Below are 13150 nucleotides of genomic sequence, written 5' to 3' on the forward strand. Positions count from 1 at the left end.
GGTTCATGTTAATCGGTTGTTGCGATTAAAAATCCTGTCACAGGGATAAAATTGTAGCAGAGTGATAATCGCCTGAAATATGCAGATTGGAAAATAAAGTAGCGCTTCGAAGCTGAACGAGGATCGTGAGAACAATTGTGGCATTAGAAAATTTCAGATCTTGGGATAATTATGCAAAACTGGATCGTTGGAAGAATAAAAGATGATGCGAGATAAGATCTCTGAGAGTCGATAAAAGAAGCAAGATAATCGAAGATTTCAGTGATTGGCCAACGCAGATCGTCGCATAATTAAGCGAACAAAGGGGAAATTGTTTACGAAACTTTGACTACTAATATAGCGAAGTTTAATCGTCGAAATTAATAATTAGAACTAGAGTTCAATGAGTCTCGCATTGAAATCGTATCTTATGTCTTATACGTCAATGAAACCTTTCAAACGTTATTTTTGAAAGCTTTATTATTATTTAGAGGTACCGAGGATCGGCAGGAACAAGAGTTACTGCAAACAGCGCCGTTGTCGGTGGCAGACAAATGGGGCATTTATTCCGGGCTCCATGCTCCATTTTGCATTTCATGAAAATTGTATAAACTCATTTGTAGCGTTATTGCTCACGATTTATGCGAACGATGAAATGCTAAGATTTGAATGTTACTCGAATAAAAATTCCTCGATATTTCCATATTTAAACAAATTAGATATAGTTTATATTAAAGAAATAATAGTATAAACTACAAGGTTCTAACCCGTATTAGAAAAAATTGAAATCTATTCAAAATGTTCCTTGAAAGCAATGTATTCACGTACATTAAATAAGAACAACTCACCTGTCCTTGTATACCCTGTTAAAGTCACAAACAATCGTTGATAAAACCCGCACCCTAGTTTTCGTACCTTTCTAACACGTTCGAACAGAATGAAATACTGTTTCACACCCGATCTCACCGAGTCAATTGGCGATGCAATAATTACTTCGGACAGTTTTACACGTGTTCTGTTGTTAATACGTAAAACAAAAAACAGCCTATCTGGAGTTATAGAGGCATCGTTACTTCAACAAAACTTTATCAATATTTTTTCAGATTCTGTAATTGTCAAAGTACCGAATTCTCAACTTCTCAAATTACCGAAGTCTCAAATCTCCAAATTATCAAATTCTCAAATCCTCTAGTTCTCAGATCCCGAAATTCTCAAATCCTTGAATTCTTAAATCCAAAAATTCTCAAATCTCTAAATTCTCATATGCCTTAATTCTTAAATCCCCAAATTCTCAGATTCCTGAATTTTCAAATCCCTGAATTTCTAAATTCTCATATACCCAAATTCTTAAATTCCTAAATTGTCAAATTCCCGAATTCTGAAAACCCGAAATTCTCAGATTCTTGAATTCTCAAATCCCTGAATTCCTAAATCCCCAAATTCTCATATACCCAAATTCTTAAATCCCTAAATTCTCAAATCCTCGAATTCCTAAATCCCCAAATTCTCAGATCTCCTAATTTTCAAATTTCTGAAATCTGAAATCCTTGAATTCCTAAATCCCCAAATTCTCAAATCCCGAATTTTCAAATCCTCGAATTCCTAAATCCCCAAATTCTCAAATCCCCGAATTCTCAAATCCTCGAATTCCTAAATCCCCAAATTCTCAGATCTCCTAATTTTTAAATTTCTGAAATCTGAAATCCTTGAATTCCTTAATCCCCAAATTCTCAAATCCCCGAATTCCTAAATCCCCAAATTCCTAAATCCCCAAATTCTCAAATTCCCGAATTCTCAAATCCTTGAATTCCTAAATCCCCAAATTCTCAGATCTCCTAATTTTCAAATTTCTGAAACCTGAAATCCTTGAATTCCTAAATCCCCAAATTCTCAAATCCCCGAATTCCTAAATCCCCAAATTCTCAAATCCCGAATTCTCAAATCCTCGAATTCCTAAATCCCCAAATTCTCAAATTCCCAAATTCTCAAATCCTCGAATTCCTAAATCCCCAAATTCTCAGATCTCCTAATTTTCAAATTTCTGAAATCTGAAATCCCTGAATTCCTAAATCCCCAAATTCTCAAATCCCTAAATTCCTAAATCCCCAAATCATATACCTAAATTCTCAATTCCCCAAATTCTCGGATTCCCGAATTCTCAAATACTTCAAATCTTGAAAAACTTCTAGCTGTCACGAAGTTACACATGTGACTACCGTGCCTTCAAGAATAATCGGGAAGCGATACAACAACCATATCTAACAAAATAGTCGAAGCTCGTGAAAAGCTGTTCGAGAACCGTGTTAAAGAATCACTTTCAATTTCTTCGATGCTTTTAAACTCATTTATTCTATCTTAAACGAGCGTGGAGCATCCATAAAACGGCAATCTGCTCTCGTTCGATCGAATGATCCGTAGAAGGCGATCTCGCATTTAAATTGGTCGAGGTCTCTCGGTTACGCTCGAGTAGTAACACACTTCTCCGGCTCTCGGATATGCAGTTTGTAAACTGTTCTACACCACGGCCATCGACCAGAGAGTTCCCGGTGCACCTCGAAGTATGTATATGAATATATACCATGTACCATTGCCTTCTATCCTTTCGCCGTTCATGCCGAGGTTCAGGTTCACATCGCACGTGCCATCCTTTATCATCCTTGGATATGTTACCGTGAAAGACCGAAGTTGGAGAATGTCGACCGGTGAATGTCGACACATACCAAATACGTCGGTGAAAGACCGAATATTTTATTACATTCTTGTACATTCGGACCTTCACCGGTGTATGTCGACAATCACAGATATGCTCTGGTGGAGGTCCAAAAGAGAGGAGCCGACAAAGAAGCGACTGGCTCTCTCCCGCCAAATCCTGTGTTCTACTGGGAGTCAGTCAGCTTTGTCAATCTTATGCAAGCTTTGATAATGCGAGCAACGTTTTCTTAATTTTTTTTTCCAATACCGTAATTTATACTGAATGGATACTGCAGTAAATCGTGATCTTTTTCTTGAAAAGTTAAATGCATTAATTGCGGGTAAACGAGAAGACAATTGTTTTTATTTTTCTCAAGAAAAGTACGCTAAAATACTTTCTGAAGTGGTTTCTGCTAAAACTAAGTGCAACACAACTTTGGATTACAGATGATTAAAACGTTTTGACGTTTTAAAAATTAATGATGAAAGGAAATTAATTGTACCATTAAAATCAGGGGAAACGAATATACAGTATTATGTTACCAATGAAAAATTGTTCAAATTGGTATTATGTTACCAATGAAAAATGAACAATTAATCATTTAATTGTTCATTACCAATGATTAATTGTTCAAGAAAATGATTTATAAAAACTGCCACGCAGTCAAATTCCAATTTTCCAAAAAATATACGGAAAGCAAAAAAACGTAGAAAAAGCTACATTACATTTTAACCCCCTCAAATGTTAAGATCCGTGCTCACATAAAAAACAGTAGGTCACATTATTGCAAATACCCTGAGTAATGAGAACTTGAAGCTCTGTAAAATTTCATAGAAAATGATTTATAGAAACTGCCACGCAGTCAAATTCCAATTTTCCAAAAAATATACGGAAAGCAAAAAAACGTAGAAAAAACCTACATTACATTTTAACCCTCTTAAATGTTAAGATTCGTGCTCACATAAAAAATATGAGGTCATATTATTGCAAATACCCCGAGTAATGAGAACTTGAAGCTCTGTAAAATTTCATAGAAAATGATTTACAAAAACTGCCACGCAGTCAAATTCTAATTTCCCAAAAAATATGCGAAAACCCAGAAAAACGTAGAAAAAACCTACATTACATTTGAACCCCCTTAAGATCCGTGCTCACATAAAAAACAATAAGTTCACATTACTGCAAATACCCTGTATAAAAATTCGTAAGAACACGAACTCGCAAAAGTCCATTAAAATCCGTGAAGACAGAGACGGTTTTCTTGTTAGAACTAATCGTAAAACGTCTTTCGGATACGATTGTCAAGATCGATGATGGTGGGTTTTCGATGAGCCTGATCGTCGGGAAGGACAGGTGTTTACCTGCGAAAGTACGAGTATGGTGTGACTGTGACGAGCGATATCCGATGGGAAAGAACGTAGGTAGGTTGGTAGGTAGGTTTCAGTGTGTGTAGGTAGGTTAACGTGTATGTAGGTAGGCTAACGTATACGTAGGTAGGTTTCAGTGTGTGTAGGTAGAAGGCAGATAAGTGGCAGTGGCGTAACGAGACAAGTATGGGACGTGGCCACGATCGATTTAAATTATTCCATTGCCGTTTCTTATCGAATTTCCTCTGACAAAAACGTGCAATTTGTCCATGCCGAAACGAACGAGTTTTTCGTTCAATTACGATTCTTGTTGTTAAATGCGGAATTTAGTGGTACATATTCTCATGGGATATTAATACCGCGTTTATTGCACTCGGGATGACTTTAGATTTTTTGTTGTGAAGTACTGTTTACTGTTTGATAACTTATGTACGGATTTGTGGTGTGCTGATTTATATTGTGGAATAATTGGGAAGATTATTTTGCTGATTTGTGTGTTTTCTTTGTGTTTCAGGTAATTATGTACTAGTTTATTGGTAGAGCTGAACATGTGGCTGCGCTGGTTAATTTTGAGTACGTACGGTTTTTGGAATTTACTTATTTTTAATGGGAAAAGGTAAATTTTGGTGACGACGCATTTTTAATTTTCAAATTTTCAAGGTCTTAAATTTTCAATTTGTCAAATTTTCAAATTACCAAATTTACAAATTCCCAAATTTTCAAATTTCTATTTTTCCAAATTACTAAATATTCAAATTACCAAATTTTCAAGTTGCCAAATTTCAAATTACCAAATTTTCAAATTTCTAAATTTTCGAATTCGGAAATTTTCAAATTACCAAATATTCAAATTACCAAATTTTCAAATTGCCAAATTTTCAAATTTCTAAATTTTCGAATTACCAAATATTGAAATTACTAAAGTTTCAAATTTCTAATTTTTCGAATTCCCAAATTTTCGAAATACCAAATATTGAAATTACCAAAGTTTCAAATTTCTAATTTTTCGAATTCCTAAATTTTCGAATTACCAAATATTGAAATTACCAAAGTTTCAAATTTCTAATTTTTCGAATTCCCAAATTTTCAAATTACCAAATATTGAAATTACCAAAGTTTCAAATTTCTAATTTTTCGAATTCCCAAATTTTCAAATTACCAAATACTGAAATTACCAAAGTTTCAAATTTCTAATTTTTCGAATTACCAAATATTGAAATTACCAGTTTCAAATTTCTAATTTTTCGAATTCCCAAATTTTCAAATTACTAAATATTTAAATTACAAAAGTTTCAAATTTCTAATTTTTCGAATTCCTAAATTTTCAAATTTAAAATTTTCTAATTACCAAAGTTTCAAATTTCTAAATTTTCGAATTCTTAAATTTTCAAATTACCAAATATTGAAATTACTAAAGTTTCAAATTTCTAATTTTTCGAATTCCTAAATTTTCAAATTTAAAATTTTCAAATTACTAAAGTTTCAAATTTCTAAATTTTTAAATTTCCAAATTTTCAAATTGCCAAATTTTCCAAATTTCCACATTTTTAATTAGTTAACTTGTAGTTTGCAAAAAGCAAATTTTATAGAATTGTAAAACTTTCTTGTCAAACCACATTTCTAATAAATAAATTTGAAATGAATACTTCGTAAACATCTTAAAACAAGTTCTTTCATATTAAAACTTGTAAGTTCACCAAAGAGTTATCAATAAGAAACATCAGTGACTCTTGATATTATGAATTAAAGACTAAAGTGATTCTATGTTAAATAGCTTCACGCAACGTTAATAGAACAAACATAATAAATCAAACACCTAGTTAAAAATAATATACCACTTGCAAGCTTATAAATTATTAAATCTATATACATACATTTATTTCGTAAACGCAGAAAATCTTCGCCCAAATGCAAACTTTAAATTGCATTTTATAAAATTGTAATGTGGTTAATCTTTATTCCATTACTTTACGCTTAAAGATTAAAATTTACTAAGACCAGTTAAAGATTTCCTCGAAGTACAAAGCGTAGAAAGCTTTTCTATTAAAATTTAATAAAATCAGACATATTTCATTGGAGTTTGCAGTTTCCCTTTTGAAAGACTGATTTATTTCCAGAACCCCTTCCCCGATCTCAGATCTCAATATAGCTATTCAAATTTCCTTCCATAATAATCTCTTCTCGCTTTCTGCGTTCCATTTCGTTAACAAATTCAGTTTCTTTGTTCGACACGGAAGACCTTCGAAAAAAAGCGATGTGTGAAACGGAAAACCGTTCTTCGAATTTTCTTGGTTATCTCGAGTTTCGTCATCGGCTACTAAAACGTTTTTCGCGTACCTGTCATCGATTCGACCCGTCAGCGCTTAAATTAATTTTTTTTTATCGGATTTATCTGATTGATATTTGGATTATTGGCAGAAACCTGCGCACGCAGTACACTGATTGATTATTGCAAAACAAAGGTAATTATTTTTGGTGCAATGTATTTTGATTGAATGAATTTGAACTCGGAAATTGAAAAATATAGAAATATCGAGCTTTCAAAGGTACGAGGTTTTGTTAGAAAGTTTGGAAGCATAGAAATTTAGGTTTCAAACTTTATAAGTTCTTAGATTTTCAGATGTAGAAAGGTTTCTTGTAAATTCAGAGATTCTGAATTCTCAAATTTATACATTTGATATTTTGTGAATCTGGAGATGAGAGAATTCTGAATTTTTAAATATGAACGTTTGGTACGTTGTGAATGTAGTGACGTACACATTCTGAATATTTCATAATTTATATTTCAAATATGAACCTTTAGTTCTTCGTAAATTTAGAGAGAATTTTTATTTTTCAAATATGAACATTTAATATTTTGTAAACTCAGAAATGTCTAAGTTTCGAATTTTCAAGTATAAGCATTTAATTCTTTGTGAATATAGAGATGTGTTTACCGACAGTTTATCTAAATAAAATAAAAGAGAATAAAATAGCGTGTTTGACTCGGTGAATAGGATGTTTCATAGAGTTTCATGGCAAGCTGCATGCAAAAGGAAAAAGACGAAATAAAATATCGAAAACAGATCGGTTTTGTTGCAGAAGCGTGATTGAATAGAAAAGCGGTGACAAAAGGCTGACAAGAGGAGTGCAAGGCCTTCGGGTCACCGATTTAGTTGAAATTTTGCATACTGATAGATTTTGTCATTCTGGTTATCAAGATGTAACGTTGTAAGGGCAGATCATAGTTTAGATAGTTTAGATTCAAACTTTCAAATTTCCTAATTCTGAAATTTCAACATTCTCAAATTTTCACATTCTCAAATTTCTATATTCTTAAATTTCTACGTTCTCGAATTTCAACATTCTCAAATTTCCATATTCTTAAATTTCCACACTCTCAAAATTTCATGTTCTCAAATTTCTATATTCTTAAATTTCTACGTTCTCGAATTTCAACATTTTCAAATTTCCATATTCTTCAATTTCCACATTCTCAAATTTTCATGTTCTCAAATTTCCACATTTTCAAATTTCCTCCTTCACAAATTTCCACATTCTCAAATTTCCATGTTCTCAAATTCCCATATTCTTAAATTTCCAGCTTCTCAAATTTTTATGTTCTCAAATTTCCACATTCTCAAATTTCCTCCTTCACAAATTTCCATATTCTCAAATTTTCACATTCTTAAATTCCCATATTCTTAAATTTCCACGTTCTCAAATTTCAACATTCTCAAATTTCCATATTCTTAAATTTCCACATTCTCAAATTTTCATGTTCTCAAATTTTCCACATTCTCAAATTTCCTCCTTCACAAATTTCCATATTCTCAAGTTTCCATTATCTCAAATTTTCATATACTCAAGTTCCCATATTCTTAAATTTCCACATTCGCAAATTTTCATATTCTAAAATTTCTATATTTTCAAATTTCCACATTCTCAAATTCCTAAATTTTCAAATTTCCATATTCTCAAACTTCCACATTCTAAAATTCTCAAACTCTGAAGCCTCCAAATTTTCAATAACCTAAACTTCCACATTTCTCAAATTCCAAATCCTCACTCAAATTTCTCAAACTCTCAAACTCTCAAGCTTCCAAATTTTCAATAACCTAAATTTCCCACATTTCTCAAATTCCAAATCCTCATCCAAATTTCTCAAACTCTCAAACTCTCAAGCATCCAAATTTTCAATAACCTAAATTTTCCACATTTCTCAAATTCCAAATCCTCACTCAAATTTCTCAAATTCTCAAATTCTGAAGCCTCCAAATTTTCAATAATCCAAATCTTCTACATTTCCCAAATTCCAAATCCTCACTCAAATTTCTCAAATTCTCAAACTCTCAAGCCTCCAGATTTTCAATAACCTAAATTTCCCACATTTCTCAAATCCGAATCCCCACGCAAATTTCCAAATTCTCAATTTTGTAGTATCCAAATCCCGTATCTTTTAAATTGTCAAATCTACCATTGAAAAATGAACAACGAAGTAACCCGTTACTCTTTCGTCGCAACATTTTCCTCATGTCCGCTGGATTTATTCTTGGCCGTACAAGTTTCGTAGCTTACCTCCGTACAACTATACTTGCTAGAAACTCCAAGTAAATAATCCCGTGGTAGATCATTACAGGCATCCCTCGAATAACACGAAGTCGCGAATATTACTATAATAGACAATGTCCTATATAATTAAGTTTACAGAAAAAAAAGAACGATATATTTCATACGTCCCTAAAAATAAATGAGGCACAACAAATAATCTTTTGAAATAGAATATCAAATCAGTAAGATTACATTAAAATTAAATGGAAGTTAAATTAAAATTTATTTTCATTTTGAAAGTATATTCATTTAAAAAGTACCACAGTTGAAGCGTTAAATTTCCATGTGAATAGTCTGTGTTTTAAATCGTTTCTTTGTTCGCCTAATTGAACATACTCGTATTAACTACTTGGAACTATCAGTAATGAGTACAGTTACGAACAGTGAGTACAATTATGAACAGTGAGTACAACTATGAATATTAAATTTTCTGAACATTTAATAAGATTCGCTAAAGATCTGAATGTAATTTAATAAAATTTTCTGCGTCTTCAGTATGGTAGCGCGTAAAAGATAAACAACGAAGGAAAGGAAATATCGGAGTATACAAAGTTTCAGGTAAATCGTCGAAGGCTTTTTGCGCTCTCTTTGTGAGCCGTGACAAACGCGAGTGTTCGTCGATTCGTCGTTTCGATTGCGACGGAAAAATCGCAACAGACGCAATAACAAGATAAGGAAGCGTATCTCGCGTGAAAATGATACGCGTATGCAAACGCGTGCACGACGTGTGTCTGGCATTTTAAAAAACAGCCCGCAGCCACAAAAGAGAACATACACCGTCTTGGCCGTATCCTTTAACAGCCATAAAATATGATTTCATAGCATTCGAAGAATATTGACGTCACTTCTATCGCTGAAAACGGACAGACAGGAATTTGATACCCGGTCTGAATTAGGTGTGACAACTTTTATGCAGTTTCTTGGCTTCCGATCCCAACAAAAGGATTCCAAACTGGTTGCACGATCGATATTTAACCCTTGCTTTCGTGCGAGATTTTTTGTCGCGATCACCTACGGTTTCGAACTTTTTGATCATGGATCCTTTCTCCTCAGGATTTGGATTTTGACACATAATTTTCGCTGAAATAGTCACCTCATGGTGACCATTTAGCCATCATGGCTGGTTAATTATATTCTACTTTGACTCCATTTTTTATTACCGTTAACAGCAAAATTTCTCTGTAACTTCGTGTTCGGATGGATCGATAACATGTCCGGCCATTCTTAACTCTTATCGGACGGGCTATGTACATTTTTCAGATCAATTCGATTAATTAGAATCGTCGCTAGAATTTTTGCGAAAATGGTCGCAGCTTCAAAACCGATTCAATTCGGAAACTAGAGACTTCGTTAAATACAGTAATCCACGCCTTACGTATTATTGTATACGCGTAAGAAATGACTATTTCTAAACAGTCAGATTTTTAAACGTCCAGTAATTTGCCTATATTCGTGATCGACGAATATTTAGATGCATCTTAACACTTAAAGGACAGGCCACGTAAATTTACGTTCTTCCATTCCGACTTCCTACGAGGGCCCACGTAGATTTACGCTTTTGCTCGAATTTTTATTAAGCTGCGTTACTTTTTCATTTTTACGCATTGGGTTTTTTCTTGTTACCGTTCTAGTACTATCTGTCGAACTAGTTTTGCTTTTTACCTGGTATTTTTTGGTAACTTCGTAACCGTGAAAATGGCAGGCAGAGTTTGCGAGATATACAATTCGGGTTCCACTTCAGGGTGAATGTTTCACAAAATATCTCTCTTAAGAAATACTAGACACGACCCTTTGTAAAATCTCATCGAAAATAGCGTTGATTTAATAAAACCTTGCTTTAAAATCACACATACGTGCTTTTCTCTTAAAAAATGAAAAAGTCGCAGAAAAAACCCGGTCTTCAGGTGTTATACGTTAAACGCTGGGTCGTGTACCAAACCTTGAATGCTTCAAATAAAATCGTTTCCTTATTGAATCGACGAGATTTACGAAGTCTCTGATTTTTAAATTTCTGTCATTGAATTCTAAAAACGAATTTTTATTACCGTCGTAAATCATAACTTTTATCCAAAACGAAAGTTTTCGAACGCCATAAGATGAGAGACTAGAAACTTTCGATGACCGTGTCATTAGCCTTTCTCACCCGAAAATTTTGAAGAGTGTGAAAACTCAACACAAAGATCGCAATAAAAAAAAGTTGTGACAGAAAAGAGGGAGAGAAGAGAAATACGTTTGATATGACGTAAACGCACGATTCCACGTGTCAATAAAATTCTGGTGAACGGATAAAATTTCACGCAAATGAAATCTCGGTATTTCGATTCCGTGACGATTTTCTGCAGTCTGTCGCGAAACGTGCTCTCGGATCAATATTGAATCGGCAAATCGTCAGGAAAGTATTCGATCGCTTTTACACGTTGACGGACATGGTCAGAATGGACGTGACTGCTAACGTATATTGACATTTTACGTACATTTTTCAACATTTTTTTTTAATTGATCCAATTCGATGGGCGGATCTGACAGATTTTTTCAGCTGTTGGTACTTTTTCCTCGAGTTCGTAATTTTTTGCAAAATTTTATTTTTGCCAGGTGCGAACTTTTTGTTGAATATGTCTGATAGTAAGTTAATCAACTTTTTATAATCGTTCTAGATACATAAGCAAAGTTTTTGTTATGATATTGTAATCAGTTCAATTATTTTTGGCGAAACACGAATATTAAAATTAATAGAATTGTAATAAATACTAATTTTACTATGAAATTCATGAAAATACTACAGTATCTTTTATTCTTTTGTACCATTCTGTTTTAATAAAATAAAGGTATAATTTGTTTTATCGCATCAACGATCAATTATTATTGTTATCAGTAATTTTGAAAGCACGCAGTGGTCGAATATATGTAAGAAGAAATGCTATCGATATCGGTTAGCGATAATGATATCGGCAATCAAAATAATCGAATGAGTAATAGTTACCGATAGCTGGAATTACGTTTCTATTATCGATAATGGTTACCGATAGAGAAACTAATTTTGATCACTGGTAATGTCTGCAATTAGTATAAAACTACGGTTTTAGATTTTTCCTATTTTAAAAAAGTCTTGGATTTCTGATTATAGAATTATTTAATCGAAGCACAATTCATTCAGAGGTACCTAACAAATTATACATTTATTGAAGTTAATAAGAATCATGATACCATAACGAATGTTGCATTGTAGTGATATGTCAGTGATGGGTTTGAGTTTATAAAATTGACATGTTTTTATGACTGCAGTTAACGATATAAAATATTAGAAACAGAATGAAGTCGTCGATTAAATGGTCGAGTACTTTTCTGACCAGTTGTCAGGAATACAACGCGAACAATAAACCATTGCTGTCGGAGTATTGAATATATCGATACGAATCAATAGCGATAGCGCTTGAATCTTGTTTCGTTTACGATTAGATTAGATCGAACGATCTTACATAAACGTGCGCGATTAATTAGCGGCCATCGAGTCAGTTTATTGATAATTGCGTGGGTATTCGTTTAGCGTTTGAACTTTACGTTCATCTCGTGGATTTAACGTGAATTTAATCAAACCCTTGACGCACGAACGTCATATAATGAACGATGGTCACCGCTAATGATGATTCTCTCTCATTTTCAAAAGGATATACAAATGCGTTTCGTTTAATTTAATTCCGTTCGATAAATCGGATTGTCGTACACTCGATGCGATATTAAAAATTGAATTACGGTGAAATTGTCGAAAAACGATATACTTTCGGGTGGAACAATTCGATGGCTACATTTGAGTATTGATTACTGGGCGAATAATTTTCTGCTGATACGCATTTTCTTTTGTAATGTACTACACGAATGACACGATCGAATTCATTGGATCGAATTTTAATTAATTTTGTTTTTACTGCTGTGCATTGATGGTGTGTTATTTGTTATTATCATTTTCGTCTTTTCAATTGTGTATTTCTTTTATTTTTCAGGCCTTCAATTTTTTAATTTCTCAATTTCTGAATTTTTCTATATCTCAATTTTTTAATTTCTCAATTTTTCTATATTTCAATTTTTCAATTTCTCCATTTCTCGATTTTTCGATTATTCAATTTTTCAATTTTTCAATTTGTCAATTTCTCAATTTCTCCATTTCTCGATTATTCAATTTTTCAATTTTTTAATTTCTCAATTTCTCAATTTTTCAATTTTTTAATTTTTCAATTTGTCAATTTGTCAATTTCTCGATTATTCAATTTTTCAATTTTTCAATTTTTCAATTTTTCAATTTTTCAATTTTTCAATTTTTTAATTTCTCAATTTCTCAATTTTTCAATTTTCCAATCCAGTCATTCAATTATACAATGATTCAACTACACAACTGTCCAATTATTCAATTATTCTATTTTTCAATTCAATTATTCTGTTATGCAGTAGTTCAACTATGCAATTGTCCAATTATTCAATTATTCAATTTTTGAATTCAATTATTCTGTTATGCAGTGGTTCAACTATG

The 13150-nt window shown here is 32.7% G+C and overlaps 1 protein-coding gene across 17 annotated transcripts in view; it reads left to right on the top strand.

The window, feature by feature from the left end:
- The window catches only part of LOC100877371 (uncharacterized), a 197961-nt gene that overhangs the window by 98266 nt on the left and 86545 nt on the right, over positions 1-13150 (top strand). The window contains exon 1 of one of the 17 annotated variants that reach the window (XM_012294319.2): positions 4553-4611. The exons of 15 other annotated variants lie outside the window; for them this stretch is intronic. Coding sequence is in view for 1 of the 2 variants with exons in the window: in XM_076537811.1 (XP_076393926.1) it covers positions 4587-4654 (68 nt within the window). In the remaining variant the exon portion in view is untranslated. Of the gene's footprint in view, positions 1-4552; positions 4655-13150 lie in introns of those variants that run through there. One more of the 17 variants, XM_076537811.1, reaches the window with a different exon arrangement.

This window comes from Megachile rotundata, chromosome 1 (genome assembly GCF_050947335.1).
Source record: "Megachile rotundata isolate GNS110a chromosome 1, iyMegRotu1, whole genome shotgun sequence".
Classification (NCBI taxonomy): domain Eukaryota; kingdom Metazoa; phylum Arthropoda; class Insecta; order Hymenoptera; family Megachilidae; genus Megachile; species Megachile rotundata.